Source organism: Danio rerio, chromosome 8 (assembly GCF_052040795.2).
Source record: "Danio rerio strain M-AB ecotype USA chromosome 8, GRCz13ab, whole genome shotgun sequence".
NCBI classification, from domain to species: Eukaryota; Metazoa; Chordata; class Actinopteri; order Cypriniformes; family Danionidae; genus Danio; species Danio rerio.
This window is the reverse complement of record NC_141028.1, coordinates 53289937-53312483: the sequence shown is the minus strand read 5'-3', so window position 1 is coordinate 53312483 and position 22547 is coordinate 53289937. Positions and strand designations below refer to the sequence as shown.

The 22547-nt window shown below is 37.8% G+C and overlaps 3 protein-coding genes across 7 annotated transcripts in view; 2 read left to right on the top strand and 1 right to left on the bottom strand.

Annotated features, from left to right (window-relative positions):
- The window catches only part of fhip2b (FHF complex subunit HOOK interacting protein 2B), a 45952-nt gene extending 43058 nt beyond the window's left edge, over positions 1 to 2894 (top strand). For 2 of the 4 annotated variants that reach the window (XM_087263899.1, XM_087263898.1), the window contains one exon: positions 1990 to 2884. In XM_087263899.1, the coding sequence (XP_087120025.1) occupies positions 1990 to 2092 (103 nt within the window). In that variant the 3' untranslated portion in view covers positions 2093 to 2884. 4 annotated transcript variants of the gene reach the window in all.
- A 3797-nt stretch (positions 2895 to 6691) lies between these two features.
- nudt18 (nudix (nucleoside diphosphate linked moiety X)-type motif 18) lies at positions 6692 to 14736 on the bottom strand. 2 transcript variants are annotated; one of them, XM_087263332.1, is made up of 4 exons: positions 14685 to 14736; positions 12172 to 12334; positions 10436 to 10649; positions 6692 to 7454 (listed from the first exon to the last, which is right to left on the bottom strand). In XM_087263332.1, exons 2-4 carry the CDS (start codon positions 12322 to 12324, stop codon positions 6844 to 6846), a joined length of 978 nt encoding a protein of 325 aa, XP_087119458.1. In that variant the 5' UTR covers positions 12325 to 12334; positions 14685 to 14736; the 3' UTR covers positions 6692 to 6843.
- Positions 14737 to 17559: 2823 nt separating this feature from the next.
- adam9a (ADAM metallopeptidase domain 9a) overlaps positions 17560 to 22547 on the top strand; it is a gene marked incomplete at its 3' end in the record, with an annotated part of 58073 nt that continues 53085 nt past the window's right edge. Inside the window, 1 exon segment of the mRNA NM_001004678.1 lies at positions 17560 to 17891. Coding sequence (NP_001004678.1) covers positions 17810 to 17891 — 82 coding nt within the window.

Sequence of the window (22547 nt, the reverse complement as noted above, 5' to 3'; positions counted from 1 at the left end):
TCCTCCCGCACCCTTCTCACCCCTCCCCACCGCATCTCTCCTCAGACACGTCGCGCGCTCGCACCCTGTCAATCACCACCAAACCACCACCTCTCCTGACAGCTGAGCGGGACGCTGCAAAATAAACCCTGACACTCTGGCCAATGTGAGGAGAGTTAACTCACACGTGACTTGTTTTAGCTCTTTTGGTCCGATTAGAAACTTTGCAGTGTGAAAGCGAACCGCTCCAAGAGCAAAGAGCAACAATGTAACAATTGTAATCTCTGTTTCGGAACAACTGAATCGATTCACAGGTGTGAAAGCACCCTGAGAGAAACAGGCCTTAAGTGTACATCGACAATTTTAAGGTTTTTAAGTTCATCTCATAATAAATGACTACTTCAACTTAAAAAAGTCAGTTTTCTGCAGTTTTTACTCAGGCTTGTATTTTACAGTACTGTACAAATACTCAAGAATTTCTCTGTCAATGTTTTCAAACAATTTTATTTGATTTACCAAAGTCTCACAAGTGGCAATTTCTCATCTGTCACATCCATAACAAAGCTTTTTTCTTCATATATGCAAACATTTCTAAATCAATCATTTTTGTTCTATAGTAAGCCCACTTTTATTCTTTTGATAAGCATTATTTACTTTATTTTGTTTCAATATAACGTTAACGTACACTCACTGGCCACATTATTAGGTACACCTTACTAGTACCAGGTTGGACCCACTTTTGCCTTTAGAACTGCCTTAATCCTTCGTGGCATAGATTCAACAATGTACTGACAATATTCCTCCGAGATTTTGGTCCATATTAACATGATAGCATCGTGCAGTTGCTGCAGATTTGTCGGCTGCACATCCCTGATGTTAATCTCCCATTCCACCACATCTCAAATATGCTCTATTGGATTGAGTTCTGGGGACTGTGGAGGCCATTTGAGTACAGTGAACTTATTGTCATGTTCAAGAAACCAGTCTGAGATGATTCACGCTTTATGACATGGAGTGTTATGCTGCTGGAAGGAGCCATCAGAAGATGAGTACACTGTGGTCATAAAGGGATGGACGTGGTCAGCAACTATACTTGGGTAGGCTGCGGCAGACACGATGCTCAGTTGGAACTAATGGGCCCAAAGTGTGCCAAGAAAATATCCTCCACACCATTAAACCACCACCAGCCTGAACTGGTAATACAAGGCAGGATGAATCCATGCTTTCATGTTGTTGTCACCAAAATCAGACCCGACCATCCAAATGTCGCAGCAGAAATCACGACGCATCAGACCAGGCAACGTTTTTCCAATATTGTATTGTCCAATTTTGGTGATCCTGTGTGAGTTGCAGCCTCAGTTTTCTGTTGTTAGCTAACAGGAGGGGCAACCGGTGTGGTCTTCTGCTGCTGTAGTCCGACCGGCTCAAGGTTGGATGTGTTGTGAGTTCAGAGATGCTCTTCTGCATTCCTCGGTTGTAACGTTTGGTTGTTTGATTTACTGTTGCCTTTCTATCAGCTGGAATCAGTCTGGCCATTCTCCTCTGACCACTGATGTCAAGAAGGCATTTGTGCCCACAGAACTGCCGTTCACTGGATATTTTCTCTTTTTCAGACCATTCTCTGTAAACCCTAGAGATGGTTGTGCGTGAAAATCGCAGTAGATCAGCAGTTTCTGAAATACTCAGACCAGCCCATCTGGCACCAACAACCATGCCACATTCAAAGTCAGTTAAATCCCCATTCTGATGCTCGGTTGGAACTGCAGCAGATGGTCTTGATCATTTCTACATGCCTAAATGCATTGAGTTGCTGTTGTGATTGGCTGATTAGAAATTTGCGTTAACGAGCAGTTGGACGTGTACCCAATAAAGTGGCCAGTGAGTGTGTATATTTTTTGTGTGAATTTATGTTTTGAGATTTGACTGCAAATGATACATCCATTACACTGAAAATGCTGGTTTCTGTTTTAGTTGAGCGTATATTTGATGCCGCTCTGTTCTCTCTGATAGGGTGGATCACATGACCCTGCTGAAGGGTGTGATAGTTCTGGAGGAATTCTGCAAGGAACTTGCCGCTGTAGCTTTTGTAAAACTACCAACAGAAGAGCAATGAAGCCACGGTAACAAAAGCAAAGACAATAAAAAAACATCCCAACAACTGATGGGAGAAATGCGTACTTTCACATACGTTTTCACGCAGAACACTTGCACAGAGTTAAGTGGCGATATTTGCTTAAGTCACTTTTAAAGAACTTTTTCAGGGAGGACTGATGTCTGAAGGCAGTTTAATGTATGCTCAATATTGTTATTTTTAAAACATTCAGAAAGATTCTATAGGATTTACCTGTCTGTATACATATCTTAAAGTACACCAAATGAAAAGCAGCAATAATGTTATCTCTTGCGCAATAATTGCACATTTATATATACATACATACATATATTTTTAAACTGTGTACTGTGTTTTATAGTTTTAGGCTCAGATCAACTCCTCAGTCATCAACTGAATTTTTTTTTTTGTGTGTGTGTGAACATTTCTTTTGTTTAATAGCGGTGAAGAGATCTGATTTAGGGTCAGTTTTTTCTTCACATATGATAAACAAATCCTGAGATCAGAATTCTTGCACTATAGACTTTAAGCCACGGCACATCCAAACTTTTATTTGTTAACTGGATTTAAGTGAATCAATCATAATGGCATGGAAAGTCAATTTATTTATCTTTAACCTACCAAAGGTACGTGTGTATGTGTGTGTGTGTGTGTGTGTGTGTGTGTGTGTGTGGGTGGGTTGGTGGGGGTTCTGATTTGCCAGTGGCTTTTACTGATCATTATTTTCTATAGCAGTCTTATGTGTTGAGTGTTCTCTGTTGCCACAGAAATAAAGTCCTAAAATATTCATGCACATATCATTCTATCAAACTGTGTCCTATTATGCGTTTCACAATTTCAATGTCCTTAAATGCGTGAGTGATGTGGGGATTAAATGGATAGATCACAATTTAATCACTATATACAGAAAAAATAAATTCAAACATGTTAATGTTGTGAAAAAAAAGATTCTGGTCTGCAAAATATTTTCTAAGTCAAACTTTTCAAAAGTCTGAGATCTCCGAAGTCTTTAGGCAAAGCAGTTTATGGGGTATATGCCGAAGCATGCTAATAGGACTTTTAATTTGCCAGTAACCTGGGTTAAGCGCTTCCGGTGAATTGAATGCCAATGCAAAATCCGGTGTGTTTAAGTTCTGTTTTCTTTAAAATTCAGCGATCTCCACTGGCTGAGTGATATCCGATTTAAAGTGGGTCTCAGATTGTACAAGAAGCACTGCATTAAATTACATTTCCCCCGCCATATCTTTATAATATGAGCATTTATTTTTACCCCAGTATGTTCAATGGAGCTTCTGCGTTAGCCTGCCGATTCTGACGGGCGTGTGCGAGTAAACAGCTTTTTGTCTCGTTTTACGCTTGGGCAACTAAATAAATGCTAAAGTTTATTTAACTGAATGAAATTTAATGACATTACAACATCGATGCTGTATAAGGAACCGTATAAAATGGGAAAAAGTTCACAATAACTGGTCACCGGAAGTGTATCAGCATGGGAACAGCACTAGCTCGGCATATACCCTATTGTTACAGCATCAGTAACAACAGAAACAGGTTGTTCAAGTGTCTGCTGAACATAGGCTAGCACACAGTTTAAATACACTTCTATGTCTTAATACTCCACATAATTTTTCACATTACACACCTCAGCTTCTCCGCTAATGGGATTTCAAATCTCTCAGGTGCCCGCCACCAATAAAGTCTCAGGGTCTTTCAGGGTACCTACCCATGTCCTGTAAAGGTCTTTCCTTCCTGTTTCAAATGTGATGCTAAAAAATAATGCTCAACAATATATCTTGTTCACTGTCCACTGAGCTGCCAACTGTAAGTTCAGCTGAAGTTCATGGGTACTTATATGTTTTTTGAAGTCATTACAAATGAGTGTGGGCGCACGTGCAGGTGTGCCTTATCATGACTTTCAGAACAGAACGCAGGTGCCCTTATGGCCTTGCTTCCATAAATCTACCCTCATTGTGACATTAATGCTACTCTTCTAATTTCTCTTCCCATCTCTGACTGCATTTGCACGAAGTGACTATTTTATTTACCAAAGCACACATACCTGATAATAATGCCACAGGTATGGGTAATAATACAATAAATAAATATAATATTGAAATCACTCAAATAAGCATATAAATGAGAGTAATACATTCATCAGAATTTCATCAAGACACAATGAATTTCCCATCAATTGTAAATGTAATGTATTTATATAGCGCATTTATTGTGTATGGCCATACACTCAAAGGGCTTCACAATCATGAGGGGGGTCTCTCCACACCACCACCAGTGTGCAGCATCCACTTGGATGATGCGACGGCTGCCACAGGACAACGGCACCAGTGCGCTCACAACACACCAGCTATTGGTGGAGTGGAGAGACAGTGATAGAGCCAATTCGGTGGAAGGGGATGATTGGGAGGCCATGATCATAAGGGCCGATAGAGGGACTTTGGCCAGGACACCGGGGTTACACCCCTGCTCTTTCACGAGAAGTGCCATGGGATTTTTAATGACCACAGAGAGTCAGGACCTCGGTTTAACGTCTCATCCGAAAGACGGCGCCCACTGACAGTATAGTGTCCCCTTCACTTTTACTGGGGCATTAGGACTCACACAGACCACAGGTTGAGCGCCCCCTGCTGGCCTCACTAACACCACTTCCAACAGCAACCTAGTGTTCCCTACTGGTCTTCCATCCAGGTACTGACCAGGCTCAGCCCTGCTTAGCTTCAGTGAGTAACTGGTCTTGGGCCTCAGGGTGATATGGCTCTGGCTTTTTTGTGACAAGCAAAGGGTGAGTATTGACCTTATTGTTTGCGTACGAGCAGGTTCAACCATTTGAATCTCTTTGTCTCAAGACATCCGGTCTCATTCACTTCCATTCATTTTTAGGCGTTAAAAACAGCTCGTTCTGCTGCTTGTTGTTACAAACTGATATTTTCTTATTATATTATTATTATTTTTATGTATAGTCATGAACACACTTGTTTGTAGAGCAAGTAGTTTGACCGTTTATTGCCGTTCATTATTCCTAGTCATTCCCATAGGAAACTGAATCGGAAGTTCTAAAACAATCGCAAAAATGAGTCGTATTTTAAAATAAGGTCAATTTGATTGCAGAATTTTTAATCATTTTTAAGTTATATCACAATCTCCACTCCAAACGTTCTTATTTATCAAGCATTATTATTGTATTAGTAGGCACTGTTTCTGAATATATGCAATTGTTCATTTTGTTCAATGAAAGACAACCTACATTAAAATCAAGAGATGCAAAACACGGCCCATTCAATTCAATTCATCTTTATTTCTATAGCGCTTTTTACAATGTAGGTATGTCAAAGCAGCTTTATATAGACGTTCTGGTAAATTGAAACAGTGTCAGTTCAGTCCAGTGTCATTATTAAGCAGGTCCTTTTGTTTATATCAATGGTAGGGAACCTATGGCTAGGCCCACTTGGAATCTGCGCGTGCAGAGTTACACAGATTTTTAGCCCATCATTAATTATTTTTATTTACTTGAGTAATTGTGTGTAAATCTATTTTTAATCAGTTTTTAAATTAATTACAGTGATATCTTTGACTAATATGAAAATGTTCATCTTATTTATGTACAATGCAGTTTGTACAGTAATACTTTCTGTCTTTTAGTAGATATATTATTTGAGAGACTTGCTTTGTTAAGCTTTTAGTTATGATACTCCCAAAATAATTCTGCAGAGTTCTACCAAACTTTTTATTCTTTCATGAGTTATTTACAAGTTTCTGACCACTTACAAAATGTGTTCAATATGCTGCCCATTGTGTTGGATTGTCTTCCACTCGTCACACACTGATAGCAACACCGCAGGAGAAATGCCAACACAGGCTTCCAGTATCCGTAGTTTCAGGTGCTGCACATCTTGTATCTTCACACCATAGACAACAAAGATGGTGAGGCCATTCTTCATCAGTGGAAACCTCAAGACCACTGGATATTTGAAATTCCTACAGGATGATGTGTTTCCCTCTTTATGCACTGAAGCTGGCACGTTGCCTGAGTTGATGGTGCACCACCCCATTATGGGTGTCAGGTCTGAGCATTCCTAGATTAACAGTTTCCTGAAATGTGGATTGGTCGTCATGGGCCAGTTGAATGGCCCCCAAGGTCTCCTGATCTGACCCTTTTAGACTTTTATCTTTGGGGTCATCTGAAGGCTATTGTCTCTATGGTGTGAAGATACAAGATGTGCAGCACCTGAAACTACGGATACTAGCCTGTGCTGGCATTTCTCCCGAGGTGTTGCTATCAGTGTGTGAAGAGTGAGTGAAGAGGGTTGCTTTGACAATCCAACACAATGGGCAGCACATTGAACACATTTTATAAGTGGTGAGAAACTTGTAAATAACTCATGAACGAATAAAGTTACAATAAAACTAAGCACACCATTGTTTTTCTTGTGAAATTCCCAATACGTTTGATGTGTCAAATGATCCTCTTAATACTGGAAAAAACAAAAGTTGAATCCAAGATGGCCGACTTCAAAATGGCCACCATGGTCACCACCCACTTTGAAAGGTGTCCCCCCTCACATATCCTAATAAGACACAAACAGGATGTTAATATCACCATCTATTCCCATTTTATTAAGGTGTTTCCACATAAATGGCCAACCCTGTATAATGCATTTAACAATCCAGATGGAGTCAAAGCAGCAGTGCTCATGTAGAAGATCCAGGTTCCACGTGGACCAGATCTGCAGTGCGTTAAACTATAGACTTTGAAATGGCAGAACAGACCCATCTTTAATCCTCTCTATTATCTTTGCTTTTAGACCCTGATTGGTCACTTCTTGCCATCTGTAACAGTCACTTTCTAATGATGGCGGGCTGCCAATTTCAGCGCCTTCCTCTGTGTTTTCCAGTAGCACAAGCGTGTTGAAACAGATCCCATCAGTTTTGCCTGGAATTCTCCCATTGTGCTGCACTCCCAGAATGCCACGTATATGAACGCTTATGTACGACGAAGGCATGCAGTCCTCAATCAGTTTGCTTACAGCCTTCGAGATGTATGTTCTGAAAGATACAACAATAGGAAGACGAGGATGATGACTGGTGTTATTATTGCTCATAAGCAGCCACAGGCGGTCATCAGCATCAGCTCTGCTGGAGATGAATGTGAGGAAAAGTCTTTGGCAGACAACATGGCAGGGGAAGTCAACAGGTTGTGTGACTGGGAACCAGGGATTTTGGCGATATTTGAGTCCAGCGTCGATGAGGGACAGTATGTCATGTGCACGAAGGGGAAGTGGAGACTTGCGATCCCACCAATGAGCTTGCAGAGATTCATCGTCCGCTTCTGCAGTTGTCTTTAGAGAGCCCCCTAGTGGCACAATGACCAAAAACAAATGGTTATACTTATAAATATAGTAGATGTTTGCTGAATCAGTGTGTTATTTGGATAATCTTCAAATATTTAATCATTTTTGGAGAGAACAACGTAAAACTTGATGTAGGTTACATATTTTCAAGGCACAGTGTGCAAGATTATTTTATTTAAATATCCAAAAAACATTGTTATATATTTTGATGACTTCCCCCATAGCATTCTCTGGCCCACACCATCCGCATTTGCTTGGCCCACATGCCGCAGTGAACATGACTGGACCAAGTCTGGCTTCCATACAAGAGGCAAACATGGACCATATTTGGGCCAAGTGTCATCCAAGTTAATAACCCATAACTGGGCCTGAACTGGGCCAAATATGTTGATGTGTCGCGACTGCAATGTTTTTCTAAACCCTTGAAGCATTTCGCTTTATGGCTGTGCTTTTTCTTGAAGTGACCTGATTGATAGAATTTTTACTTTACTCAAAAATACTTCAAATGTATTTTAAAAGTGGGTAAAGATAGACCAAACTTACATGGCCCCCATATACATTTTAAAATCTGATTGATGTTAAATTGATGTTTCAAGATAATAATCTTTACACCATGTTAAAGACACAGCAGCCAGTAAAGGTTGTCGAGAGTTTTTGTCAAGTTTAAAAAGTGTGTTTGTGCGTTATACGTGTGCGTTATGCCTGTAGGCGAGTGTGAGACCGAGCAAATGATTTTGATGTTTCAAAAGAGTGCTCGCTTACAGCTCTGTTGATGCCGCGAGCGGCTACGTTTCTTTCTTATTGTTATTTATTTTGGAGATAATACACAATATGAATACAACAGAAGACATAAAACTTTACAAATTACGTGTCCACTTTTGTAGACTCGAAACAATAGTGTCATATCTAGATAAAATAGCCTAAGCTATATTGAAATAATTTAAAGAATTACAAAAATCAGATACATAAAAATCGCATTAAATAAATAAAACAATATAAAACAAACAAAAGCTAGAACAATGTAGGTAGATACAATACATAAATTAACCCGTTTTTAAGCCATATATAACTTTAATTTAACAAAGGCCTCTCTGAAAAAAATATTTTAGATATTTTCTAAAAACAATAAACACCGGAAGAGGTTTACAATATTATTTAAAAAGTATTTGGATACGATGATATTAATCAAATCGTGCAAACAGAGCATTTTTGGGTGAATGAAAGCAGAAACGAGGCTACCGTCTTTTCTTTCATCCAGTCCTGCGCAACACCGCTTTACAAACGCATCGTGCTACAATTTAAAAATGAAATTTTAAATACATGAGGAGTTTTATTAGGGAAAAGCTGTTAAGCGCAACAAAATATAGCCTATATTTTATTACTTGCTCTTATGTGCTGAAATGCTTAACACTTTCCTTTATTTAAGATCACAGAATAATGTGCAACTTCCTTAAATGAAGGGGAATCACCTATCAAGTGTCATATAGCCTATAGGGAAAAATGAAGATGTTTTAGGTCTCTCCGGAGCATTTGGGCTGAATGTTTGACGACGTCTATCAAAACGAGGATGTTATAAAATACACTTCATACCGAGTTATTAACAGAGAATTTCTCTGGTTTTATATTTTGGATGGGTGCACTCACTGCGCTGGGTTCCTCCGTTAGTGGCGAGACCGCTCGAAGTTAGAAGCCAACGGTCTGTCGGCGAGTACGTGTATATGATAAGAACACACAGGCCTGTGTGTATAGACATATAATGTTATGCTGTACTGTAACGTGTCATTTGTTTGTTTTAGTACTAGCCTGACAGTGGAAACAACACGTGATTTCGGCCTCACTACTCAACCTCCCGGGCGATTGGCCTGGCTCGATAAAAGCCCTGGCCCGACAGTGGAAATGCGGCTAGTGACATGTGAAACTAGTAACAAGGGCTTGCGTTTCCAGTCTTCTGGCTAAAAGTGAAGTGTGACTGCAGTTTGACACCATGTGCTAACTACATGAGGTGCCACTACACGGCATCATCAAACTATGATTTTGTTTGTTGTGAATACACACCCTCTAGTGGCGAAAATGACATACTGTGCATTTAAACAACCCATTGTAAACAACATTAATTGTAAACAACAATAAAACCCATTGTAAACGAATTAGGGCTGCAAATCACTATGGGAAAATGTCAATATTATATATTTTTAAACCATTTTGCGACATCAACTTTAATTTCGAAATAATTTCTGCCTCCCAATCCGCATACTATCCATCCTAAATAGTATTTGAAAATAGAATTAGTATGTCCCATGTTGAAATAAGTATGCCAAAGATTCCCTGATGGTTTAATATGTCCGGTAAAAATTTAAGTGTTGAAGCATCCATATTCTAACCTCTGATTCTGCCTATAGTACATTGCGCGTTGGATATAAAATCGTTTAGAACTACAAACATGAGTGAAAAGTGTAAGTAAACTACAAACATGAGGGACGGGCGAGACCAACTGTCAAGTAGAGAGGCTTCGGTAAAGATGTTTGTATGACTGTTAATCAATGTCTAGCCAACTGGAAAATATTTAAATTGTGTTTTTTGTGTTATATTTCATCTGCAACAACAACAATGTGAACTTATATCAAGATATGTTTGGACATATCTTCTGAATGCATAATTACCCAAAGACCTGAGGAGATTTCTCAGCATGAAAGACTCGTGAATGGCAGATTATCCTGCTGCTGCTTCTCCAATAAGGTAGGCAATTAAATATGACAGAAATATCGATGATGTGTGGATGATTGACAGGGCTCATAACTAAGCAGCACAACGATCTGTTAACGAGGAAGTAGTATGCCCCGAAGCTTGCATACTCTTCTGTTACACACTCAAAAGTATATACTTTTCCTTCACAAAAAAGTACATACTTTTAGGGCGTAGTTTAAGTATGCGATGTGGGACACAGCAATAGTGTGCAACTCCACAATCAACCATTCAATCTAACCTGTTTCCTCAGCAAGGAAGATGAAGCGAACCCATCTGGGCCCTTGCTCTTGCACCAGCAGCAGTGTGATTGGCTGACAGTCGATTCCCGCCTCCTCTCTGACCTCCCTCTGCAGTGCCTCTAGAATGCTTTCACACTCTTCCATGCGACCCGCAGGGAGGTACCATCTGCCGTAACACTCTCTCTTTGCCTCCTGTACCATCAACACTTCCTCCTGTACAACACAAGCAAACACAGATGATGTCTTGAGAGGCTGATGAGCATCACGGCTAGTAAAATGAAGAACACAGATGAAATAAATACACAAATGGATTATATATACACAAGTGGGCAGCGTTTTAACTTATATAAGTAATTGACCCTTGGCTAAGCTTTACATAATTCATTAATAGAAAGAGCAGCCAGAAAGGGGAAATTGATGGATTTGTCAAGAATATTAGCATCATTGACCCATAAAAATGTAAAGTAAGTTACCTACAACTGTCAGTGCCCTGTTGAAAAATCCAGCTTAAACCAGCCTAGGCTGGTTGGCTGGTTTTAGCTGGTCGACCAGGCTGGTTTTAGAGGGGTTTTGGCCACTTCCAGGCTGGTTTCCAGCCATTTCCAGCCTGGTCTTAGCTGGTCAAGCTGGGTGATGACCAGCTAAAACCAGCTTGACCAGCCTAGCCAAGCTGGGAGTCCAGCCAAAACCAGCTATATCCAGCTTAAACCAGGCTGGTCAAGCTGGTTTTAGCTGGATTTGGCTGGTCATTTTCCAGCCTGACCAGCTAAGACCAAGCTGGAAATAGCTGGAAACCAGCCTAAGTAGAATAGATTGAAAGTTGAAATAGATTGAAAGTTGGCTGAAATTTGTGTAGAAATCTGCAGATGATACAAAAGAAATCATTAAACTCTACATTAAAAACATGACAAATTTTCTGTCAGATATGTAATAATTTCATGTTTTTTCCTGGGAGACATTTTTAAAGTCATCCAATAAAGATTTTGTCTTGCAGTCTTTAAAACTTCACATTCTAACAAAATCTATATTCTGTTAAGGAACGCTTTACAGTGCCTACATGTTGATGGTGCATCGCTCTTCAATAAATGAGTCAACCTAGAGTGAGCAATTCGACATCTAGTATATAAAGTTTAGTCATGCCTGCTTTCAAAACTAAAATTATTAAAGCATCTGTCTTCTATGCTCGGATTGATCTCCTGCAGTTTGTTATTTGAACAGCTGTCCGATTCCACTTGCCATTTTTCTTATTTGTACAAAATAAGTATAGGTTTCAGATTGGAGAAAGGAATTAAACATTCTGTCACATTACGAGAAATTACTTTTTTTGCTGTCTCGTCTGCAGTTCATTACCACAAAGACTCCATAAGTCCTGAATTCATTCAACTGAAGTCCACAAAACTCTAAGAATATCAGGTTTTCTTGTGGATTGTATATGAAAAGGACACAAATACTGTATGTGCATCCCAAAATGATTCCTGAATGAGATTTATTCATTTTTGTTCATTATTGATCTATTTTCAAAACTTGGTTTAAAACATCTTTCAATATCTAGATCATGGCCACATGTACTAAGTATAGTTATAATTCTTCTATAGAGAATAATTCTTGAACACTGGCATACTGTAAATTAAGCCACATTGACTGTGCTGCCTTCAGTTTCATTCCTTGCTACCAAACAGTCTTGTTCCAGTAAATAGACAACACTCACATGCAAGAACAACAACACCATCTTTACCTTTAAATTGAAAATGACTGCGCCGACAATATAACACACGTTCTTCCTCAGTGTGACTGGGTCCACTTGTTCAGCGACTGAATCAAACTCGAGACCCTCACCCCTCAAAATCTTCTCCAAGTTCTCCTCCAGAATCGATGACTGCGAGTCCATGGCGGAGCTGCTTTAATTTGACAACAGAATGGAATTAATATCATCGTCAAATAAAGAGGCTGCCAAGAAGAGTCAGTTTTATTACAGTAAAAATACACTAGCCGGCCACTTTATTAAGTACACCTGTCAAAACTGCTGGTTAATGCAAATTTCTAATCAGCCGATCACATGGCAGCAACTCACTGCACTTAGGCATGTAGACATGGTCAAGACGATCTGCTGCAGCTCAAACCGAGCATCAGAATGAGGAAGAAAGCTGATTTAAGTGACTTTGAATGTGGCATGGTTGTTTATGCCAGACGGGCTGGTCTGAGTATTTCAGAAACTGCTGATTTACTGGGATTTTCACACACAACCATCTCTAGAGTTTACAAAGAATGGTCCGAAAAAGAGAAAATGTCCAGTGAGCGGCAGTTCTGGGACGCAAATGCCTTGTTTACATCAGCAGTCAGAGGAGAATGGCCAGACTTGTTCCAGCTGATAGAAAGGCAACAGTTTAGTTTATTTATTTATTTAGTTTATTTATTTATATAGCACATTTTGTACAACACAACGTTGCCCAAAGTGCTGAACACAATCAATACTAAAAATAAAATCTACATCACATACATAGCAATTAAAAATAAGGCAAACCCCTCAACATTAAAAAGGCTCAAATACTAGAGAACAAAGATGGCGTTTCAAATGCTTTTTAAAAACAGGTAGAGTTGGAGCATGTCTGATGTGGGAAGGAAGCCCGTTCCAGAGTTTTGGGGCGACAACAGCAAAAGCCCGATCCCCACTTCGCTTACACCGGGACCTTGGTATAGATAGAATAAATTCATCAGAAGACCTCAGTGACCTACCACCAGGATTGTATACATGTAGCAGGTCTAATAAGTAAGATGGTGCCAGATTGTTTAAGGATTCAAAGATCAATAGTTTAAAATCAATCCGTGACCTAACAGGCAGCCAGCCCTCAGAGGAAAGAACTGGGGATATGTGCTCGAACTTGCGAGTACCTGTCAGAAGTCTCGCAGCTGCATTTTGTACTAATTGCAATCTATTTAGGGCATTTTGACTAATACCCACATACAGGGAATTGCAATAGTCAAGTCTTCCCAAAATAAAAGCATGGATCACCTCCTCAAGGTCATTAAAAATGAAAAGAAACGACTTTACTTTTGCCACAAGTCGTAAATGGAAAAAACTGGATTTAACAACTGTATTTAATTGTTTGTTAAATTTCAGATCATTGTCGAATTGAAATCCTAGGTTTCTAACAACAGGTTTTTGATAAGTGGAAAGCTCACCAAAACCTGATAAATGCAGAGGGTTAGGATCGCCAAACCAGACCAGCTCAGTTTGGAAAAGTAACTCAAACAACCACTCGTTACAACAGAGGTATGCAGAAAAGCATCTCTGAAGAAGACCACACCAGGTGCCACTCCAGTCAGCTAAGAACAGGAAACCGAGGCTACAGTTCGCACAGGCTCACCAAAATGGGACAATAGAAGATTGGAAAAATGTTGCCTGGTCTGATGAGTCTTGATTTCTGCTGCGTTATTCTGATCATAGGGTCAGAATTTTGCTTCAACAACATGAAGGCATGGAGTTCTATACTATACTTATGGCAGAATAACGCACCATGCCATAAAGCGTGAATCACCTCAGACTGGTCTCTTGAACATGACAATATGTTCACTGTACTCAAATGGCCTCCACAGTCATCAGATCTCAATCCAATAGAACACCTTTGGGATGTAGTGGAACAGGAGATTCACATCATGGATGTGCAGCTGACAAATCTGCAGCAACTGCATGATGTTATCATGTCAATATGAAGCAAAATCTCTGAGGAATATTTTCAGTATCCTATTAAATATATGCCACGAAGGATTATAGCAGTTCACAAGGGCATCCAACCTGGTAGCCAACTAGTAAGGTGTACCTAATAAAGTGGCCGGTGAGTGTGTGTGTCTGTAGTTAAATCCTTGTAAAAACAAATCAATGCAATGCTATAAATTAACCACAACAGTTGTAGTAACATTGTGGTAGTTAAATAAAAAAAATGGTGGGTTATGCTACAAGAAATAATTGTTATTATATTTACTACAATTAAACCATGGCACTGTCATGACAAAGTTCCACAGAAGACGTATCTAATTATTTAATCTATTTATGAGTGTAACGTACAGCACAATGTCCCCCCCGCTACATTTGATTATTACACGACATTAAAGTAACATTGTGTTTGTACGCAAAATGACCTAAAGCAAAATAAATATGACGTAAGGTTACATAGTCTGAGGTGACAAAGCATTATTACGAATGACTACTTAATACAACAACATTAAATTAAAACATCAATGTTTACTAACCCAGGTTGTCATAAAACAGACGCATGTAGACTCAAAACATCTCCTTCTTGTCTCGCGATAACATCTCTTTCGCGAGAACACTCATCTAGGGGTCATGTCAAATTCCCTTTTTTTTTTTTTTGCAGTCTCGCTTTATTATTTTAGTTTTTTAATGTATTTGCTTCCTTGATGACAAATAATAGATTAACGTTAGTTACCTATAATTAAATAATAGCTTTTACAAAGAGAACAAGCTGTAGTTTAATTTCGTTTGAGGACTAGATAAATGTAGCTGCCAATTTTTAGACTATCCCTTACCTACGAGCTACAATGGCCATGTCCCAATACACAACTCTAGCGATCTTTACACTCGACTACGTCTACTTTCATGACAAACGTCCCATATTTGTTACCCTGTACTATAAAACAAGAAACTATTAAAGGCAGTTTTTGGTAATTAAGATTTATACATCACATTAATGATATCCCGACTTGGTCAGTTGGCATTTCTGTTTGGAGATGCATGTTCTCCCTGAGTGAGGGTTTCCTTAGGGTGCTCGGGTTTCCTCCACAGTCCAAAGACATGCACCGTATAGTATATATATATATATATATATATATATATATATATATATATATATATATATATATATATATATATATATATATATATATATATATATATATATATATATATATATATATATATATAGTGTATGTGTAAGAGTGTATGGGTGTTTACCAGTACTGGGTTGTGGCTGGAAGGGCATATGCTGTGTACAACATATACTTGATAAGTTGAGGGTTCATTCCGCTGTGGTAACCCCTGATGAATAAAAGACTGCTGAAAGAAAATTAATTAATGAATTAAATCTGAATAACTACGCTTTCTATTACCAACTAAGCTTACCAAGCTTACAATAAAATAAAAAATATAGAGTAACTCGCCTTGAAAGTTTTCTAAAGTGTTTAGCGATGCAAATTTAGTTTACAATGTAATATTTAGAAAATATCCTAAATGTCCTTACTCAATATAATGATTTTGGCATAAAAGAAAATTCAATTCTTTTGACCTACATGCATTTTTGGCTTTTGCCAAAATGATACTTGCAACAGGGTCACATTTGGGGTTTAAGTTAGTTTCAGCTTTATTAACACATTTAGCTCATTTACACGTTAACACGAACTACTTTTCTATTTTTGAGTTTACAAGAGGTTGAGTTTTTTTCTGGATAAGTTGGCGGTTCATTCCGCTGTGGTGACCCTGAATTTTTAAAGGGACTAAGGCGAAAATAAAATTAATGAATAATAATAGTAATAAAAGTCCAAGAGGTAGGCAGAAAAACGTGATAACTATAATATATTCACACTGATTATAATTTCGATATTTTTATTAATAATAAAACAACAACAGCTTTAACAATAGTTGAGGAGGTGGAAGTTGTAAGATCAGCCTTGAAGTGTAGTGTTTGTCAGTTGCTTTGTGATGCATTAAAAAAGTGTGTCGTGTAGCATGGATCAGTCCAGTGCAATGCCCAGGCTGCCATGCCCACATCACACTTACCCTGTCAATGTAGTACATGTAAGTCTATGCAAGAAGTTTTTTATTTATTTATTTATTTATTTACTTACTTACTTATTTATTTATAATTGTTATTTTTAATCTGTTGTTGGACTGGCCAGGGAAAGAACTGGTGACACCAGGTTCCACATCACATGCACCTCTATTGCAAACACAAGCTTTACCTTTAAAAATGTCACATGGAACTTAGATATTTTTGAGGATATTAACATACTGAAGAAATGGGTCTGGCTATGGTTCACTCCATATGTTTTGAAGTTGATCATTTTTCTTGGGAAGTTTCACATCCACAAGGCAAAAGTAATGTCTATAACTCTTTCAATTACGAGAAACAAGAAGGCTATAAAAACTAAATCTAATAATGACATCTAATAATGAAAAAAAATATCTGAACATCATTTAGATCTAATAATTTAAATATGATAATTCTTTATATTATATTCCCCAAATGATGTTTAACAGAGCAGAGTATTTCTGATAAAAAAAATGTATTCTATAGAAAGTCTTATTTATTTTATTTTGGCTAGAAGAAAAGCAGCTTTTAATTTTTTAACACCATTTTAAGGTCAAATTAATAGCCTCTTTAAGCTAAATATTTTTTGTTTACAGAACAAACCATCGCTATAAAATAACTTGCCTAATTACCCTAACCTGCCTAGTTAACCTAATTAACCTAGTTAAGCCTTAAAATGTTACTTTAAGCTGTACAGAAGTCACGTAAAAAAATCTGGTAAAATATTATTTCATCATGGCAAAGATAAAAAAAATCAGTTATTAGAAATGAGTCATTAAAACTATTATGTTTAGAAATGTGTTGAGAATATCATCCCTCCGTTAAACAGAAAAAATAAACGAGGGCGTCTAATTCTGACTTCAACTGTATATAATGTTTTTTTTTTTTTAATCTATGTTCTTCATCACTAAATTTTGTATGACTATTACATATGTTATCATATAATCCTGCATGCTTGTCAATACGCTTTAATAAAAATAAATAAATAAAAAAAAAAAGAGTGAATGGGTCTTGCGTACTTCCTGTCTATCCAAGTCTTCCAAGTGGCCAAGTGTGGATATTAGAACAAGTCTAACAGACATGACTAATTTAAAGTCACCTTTTTATTTTGATAATTGATTAGCTACCCTGCTGGCGACCTGCGCATACATAATACCTTCTTTCACCAATTCACGCTAAAGTAATTGTTTTTAACGAGCCTATGTTTTTAAAAGCCTCAAATGTTTGGTGACGCATGCTCGGTTTCGCCCTCTACAGACGGGAGCGAATCACCTAACGTTAATCCAAAGATTTCGAACAGAGAACTGTAAACTTGACGTTTCCTCTGATACACACACACACAGATACACCAGAATGAGCGAGGCTAATATTTGAACTTAAGGATAAGGTGTAACAAAATGATACTCATGAAGCTGTGCGGTGTGTATTTGTTTCCACGGGAAGGTTATGTGGAGATTGCTCATTGCTAATACTTGGAGGACAACGCCTGGAAGAGAGGACAACGTTTGACGTTATTCTGGGAGGCAAATCGGCACGGATACTTTCACAAACATGGCTCATGCAGTTTGTTCTCGTCTCGTTAAAAACGCCTTCATGTGGATAATGTTTCACACACTCGTCGACTGCTGTGGAGGTGAGAGAACAGCTCCAGACCGACACCATTGCCAGTTCTCCAATGTACACAACACACATAGGAGTGATGACTGATTGATTTTAAGCTGTTATCGTTCACTAGAAATGTACTGGCATAAAAGGCACACGATGGCAGGCAGTTTTAACATTTAACGTATTCCTTATAACTAAATAGTACATAGGTTAATGTTAGTAGTATACTCTGAAAGTGATTTAAAGTAATCCTGTACTGATTATTTACTGACTACTGTACAAGTCCACCAGAGGTAAAGTTGGTTTTACATTCGCACATTCGATTAGTGACAACTTGTGACATTCTACCTCTATTGTTTACCATGGTACTTTGAATATTCAGTCTGAATTCACATGTAAGTATGACTTCAAAGCAACATTAGCACTATTTATTTGGCTGTGAACAATATTAGTACTATTTATTTGGCTGTGAACAATAGTGTACTTTGATATGGAAGGTAAATCCTGCCAATTTTAAATAAATCAAATAAACATTGGAAATGAAAATTAAATAATTTCATTCGTTTTCAATTTTGGCAGATATTTTGCGAAGTGTTTTAAAATGAAACTGTTAATCGGATTTTCATTTTCATTTCCAATGTTTATTTGATTTATTTAAAATAGGCAGGATTTACCTTCCATATCAAAGTACACTATTGTTTACAGTCAAATAAATAGTGCTAATCATTAAGGAGAAATCCCAAATGTGGGAATATAAAACCAACTTTACCTCAATAGAGAGTTCTGGATTCTAGAACTTCCGCTTACTAGTCTATATTTTAATGTAGTTATTTACTTGTATATAATATGAATTTGTTACATGTTACACTTGCTTCTCTCGTTTTCTGGTAAAAACAAAACATTTTGGCTGGAAAGTCATTTTTGAATCTGTGGTCATCTGTTTGGTTTTTATTATTCTTGGTTCCTACACTCAAATATATATTTGTGCTGCTTGTTCAAGCTACTAATTTAAAATGAGCTGAAACAACACAATTCTTGAGTTTTTTTTAAAAGGATAATTTAACTGTTTTATGTTCAATCAACTTAATTGTAAGTAGGCATGGGATGATAATAATGTTCATGGTTTACCGCGCTTTAGAAAAGTCAAGGTTTTAAAACTGCGTATATTTTCTGTAATGCCGTTTGTAAGGTATGTGTAGATTTTATATTTAATTTTTTTAGTACAACAGCATCTTCAGCAGAAAATATATCCAAAGATGTTGTTTTAAATAGTAAAAAAATCTGTTTTTGTTGGGTAGGCAAAATTGTCTGTAGTGTATGAGTGTGTGTTTGTGAATGTGTGTGTGGATGTTTCCCAGAGATGGGTTGCGGCTAGAAGGGCATCCGCTGTGTAAAAACTTGCTGGATAAATTGGCGGTTCATTCCGCTGTGGCGACCCCAGATTAATAAAGGGACTAAGCCGACAAGAAAATGAATGAATGAATGGATCTGTGTTTTTGAAACAAACAAAGACAGCAGAAGTCAAAGGTTCATATGAATTATTAAGCCTGACATGTTTACTGCTTCAAAATATTTTAAATGTTTCTCAAAATAAAATATTTTGTGTTCAAAGGGGAAAAAGCTTTAGTTTTTTACCCAGACATTTAAAAAGAACATATTTTAGAGCAGTAATGACAATACAGTGATATTTGTATCCAAGGTTATCATACCATCAGTCTCTTATACCGGCTCATGCCTAATTGTAGGGCTGCTCGATTTTGGGAAAAATAATAATCACGATATTTTTGGTTATAATTGTAATCACGATTATTCAAAACGATTATCAGTTGAAGTCAAAATTATTAGCACTCCTGAGAATTTTTTTTTTAAATAAATATTTCCCAAATTATGTTTAACAGAGTAAGGAATTTTAGCAGTATTTCCTATAATATTTTTTCTTCTTGGCTAATTTGTTTTATTTTAACTAGAATAAAAGTAGGTTTAAATATTTTGAAACCCATTTTAAGGTCAATATTATTAGCTCCCTTAAGCAATATATTTTTTTGATTGTCTGCTGAAGAAACTACTGTTATACAATGACTTGCCTAATTGCTCTAATTAAGCCTTTGAATTGCACTTTAATCTGAATGCTTGTATTTTGAAAAATATCTAGTAAAATATTATGTACTGTCATCATGGCAAAGGTAAAAGAAATCAGTTAGAAATGAGATATCAAAACTATTATGTTCAGAAATAAGTTAAATAAAACTTCTTTCCATTGAACAGAAATTGGGCAGGAAAAAGGTTGCTAATTTTCAGGAGGGCTAATAATTTTGACTTCAACTGCATATATACAGTCATTTTCCACCCTGCAAAGGAAAGAGAAATAAATACAATAGAATAAAAATATGAAACGAACTGTCTGACTTTACTTATCTGAGATGGTAGTTTTACTATTGGAAGCTTGTGCCATAAAAAAGCCACTAGAAACATTTGGAGACGGTCTTCTTAATATGTGCTTAATACATATTGAATTAGCTGGAATAAGTGGCAGTAACCATTGGGTTACTTATATGCAAATCAGCCCTGGTGCATTAATATGAATAGTTATTGGTACAGCTGGCAGTAGTTGGAGCAGTTTATCAATTATGGCTGCACAATATATCATTTCATCATTGATATCACAATGTGTGCATCTGCAATAGTCTCATCGCAAGATATGCAATGTTCTTGAGTGGACTTTGCAGTATATTTGTCACATTTAAATATACAAAACCATAAAGCATGCACTGTTTATCTCACTTTTATTTTTGCTTGATTCATTGTGTTCATCTGAGCTTGTTGTTTGTTTATTAGATTTCATGCGTGATTCACTCCTCTACAGAATCCTCTCAGTCAATCAGAATTAATACATTTGATAACACTTTAGGGACCAGATCTCACTGTTAACTAGTTAGAAAGCATGGGTTTAAGAGATATTGGCTGCTTATTAGTACTTATAATCTACATGTTCTGCATTATCCTATTCTCCATCCCTAACCCAATACCTAAACTACCTTAATATGTATTAATATGGAACAAATTAGAAGTTTATTGAAGCAGAAGTCATGTATAAGGCTTTGCTAACAGCGAGAATTAAACCATAGAGGGCCTTGAAAGACTGAGGCCCCGTTTACACTAGTGCGTTTTAGTTTTAAAACGGCGTTGTAGAATGAAAACGATCCGCGTCCACACTCGCGTTTTACCCAGCGTTTCTGAACAGCTCTCCGTCCACATCAAAACGCTGAAAACGCATATCACGTGACCACACACACACACACTCTCGGGCAAGCGCTCCAGCATTTCTACCCAGATGAGAGCTCTGCTTGTCGGGCTGCACATCACGCATCTCCCGCTGGATCTAATCTCACTATATTTGCTAAACGTGATATTTCATTCATGTTGTTGTCTTTATCTGACGACATAGGCCAATTCCCTGACTTTGGTCATTGGAATCTATTAAGTTACTTGTTCACGGGTAACATGTTTTGGTTAAGCGCAAAGATAAGTTAATGATTAATCCAGGTACATTGACTGATCGCTTGCCTTTATTTCCTACAATGTATAAACTTATTGTATGTTATACTTTTATAATTATCGATTATTAAAACTGATTTTCAGCAAAAGAGAGGGTGCGTTTTGTATTTTCACTGAAATTGAAAGGAGGCAGTTGTTATCGGCTCCGTTTTGTTATAAATATCCACACAGTGAAAATGACGCTCATATATGCAGCGCGGCGCCTCAACATTTCTGCTGTCTGTTAAGTTGCTAATATTAAAAAGAAAATAGGCAGTTCCTTAAATAATGTTTACATTTTATTGTTGAGAAAGTGAAACAACGTAGCCAAGGTGATGTGAATGAAGTTATAAAGTACACTGTTCCCTTTGAAGATTTACCCGTGTCCTCGGTATGTTTTCCATATCAAACCGAGAAGGGGCAGACTGCAGCCTTGATCAAACTTGCGAAGTCTTAACTTACAAGAAGAGGATGCGTGACTGAACTGTGTGGGCTACTTAATATTGAGGGAAAAGCCCCAAGCAGATAGGCGAACGTTTGCAGCCCCGCCTCCGTTTTCAGATGTCTCCGTCTTTCCCCATCCACACTGAGACGGAGCAGCAGCATTTCAGAATGAAAACGGCCTCTCCAGCGTTTTCAAAAAGCTCCGTTTTCGGCGCTCGAGAACTCCGGCGTAGTGTGGACGGATGGCGTAACCGTAGCAAAACTTATGCGTTTTCAAACTAAAACGCACTAGTGTAAACGGGGCCTGAGACCCCTGTCTCAGCAGGGTGTTTTTACACCTCTAGTTTGAAAAAAGTCAGGAAGGTGGGTGAGTCCAGCTCTGTTTAGGGGCGAACTCACACTATGCTATTCAAACCTTGCCCAGGCGCATTTCCCAAGATCGTTTGAGAAGTGTGTGTGCTCTGAATCGGGCCCAGACGCAGTTCAGTAGGCCGGCCCTGGCTCTGTTGGAAGAGGAGTGCCAGAGCGCGATTTAGTTGGGCTTTGGTGCAGTACAATTGTAGTGTGAGTGCAAAATGTACGTGAGCCCAAAACTGAAGATGAGACGTCACTTTTAAGGTACTGCTTTATATGGATTTATAAATAGTCTTACTGTTCAATTAACGCAAACCGTTGTTGATTATTAAAGAAGCAAACCCCTCACTGC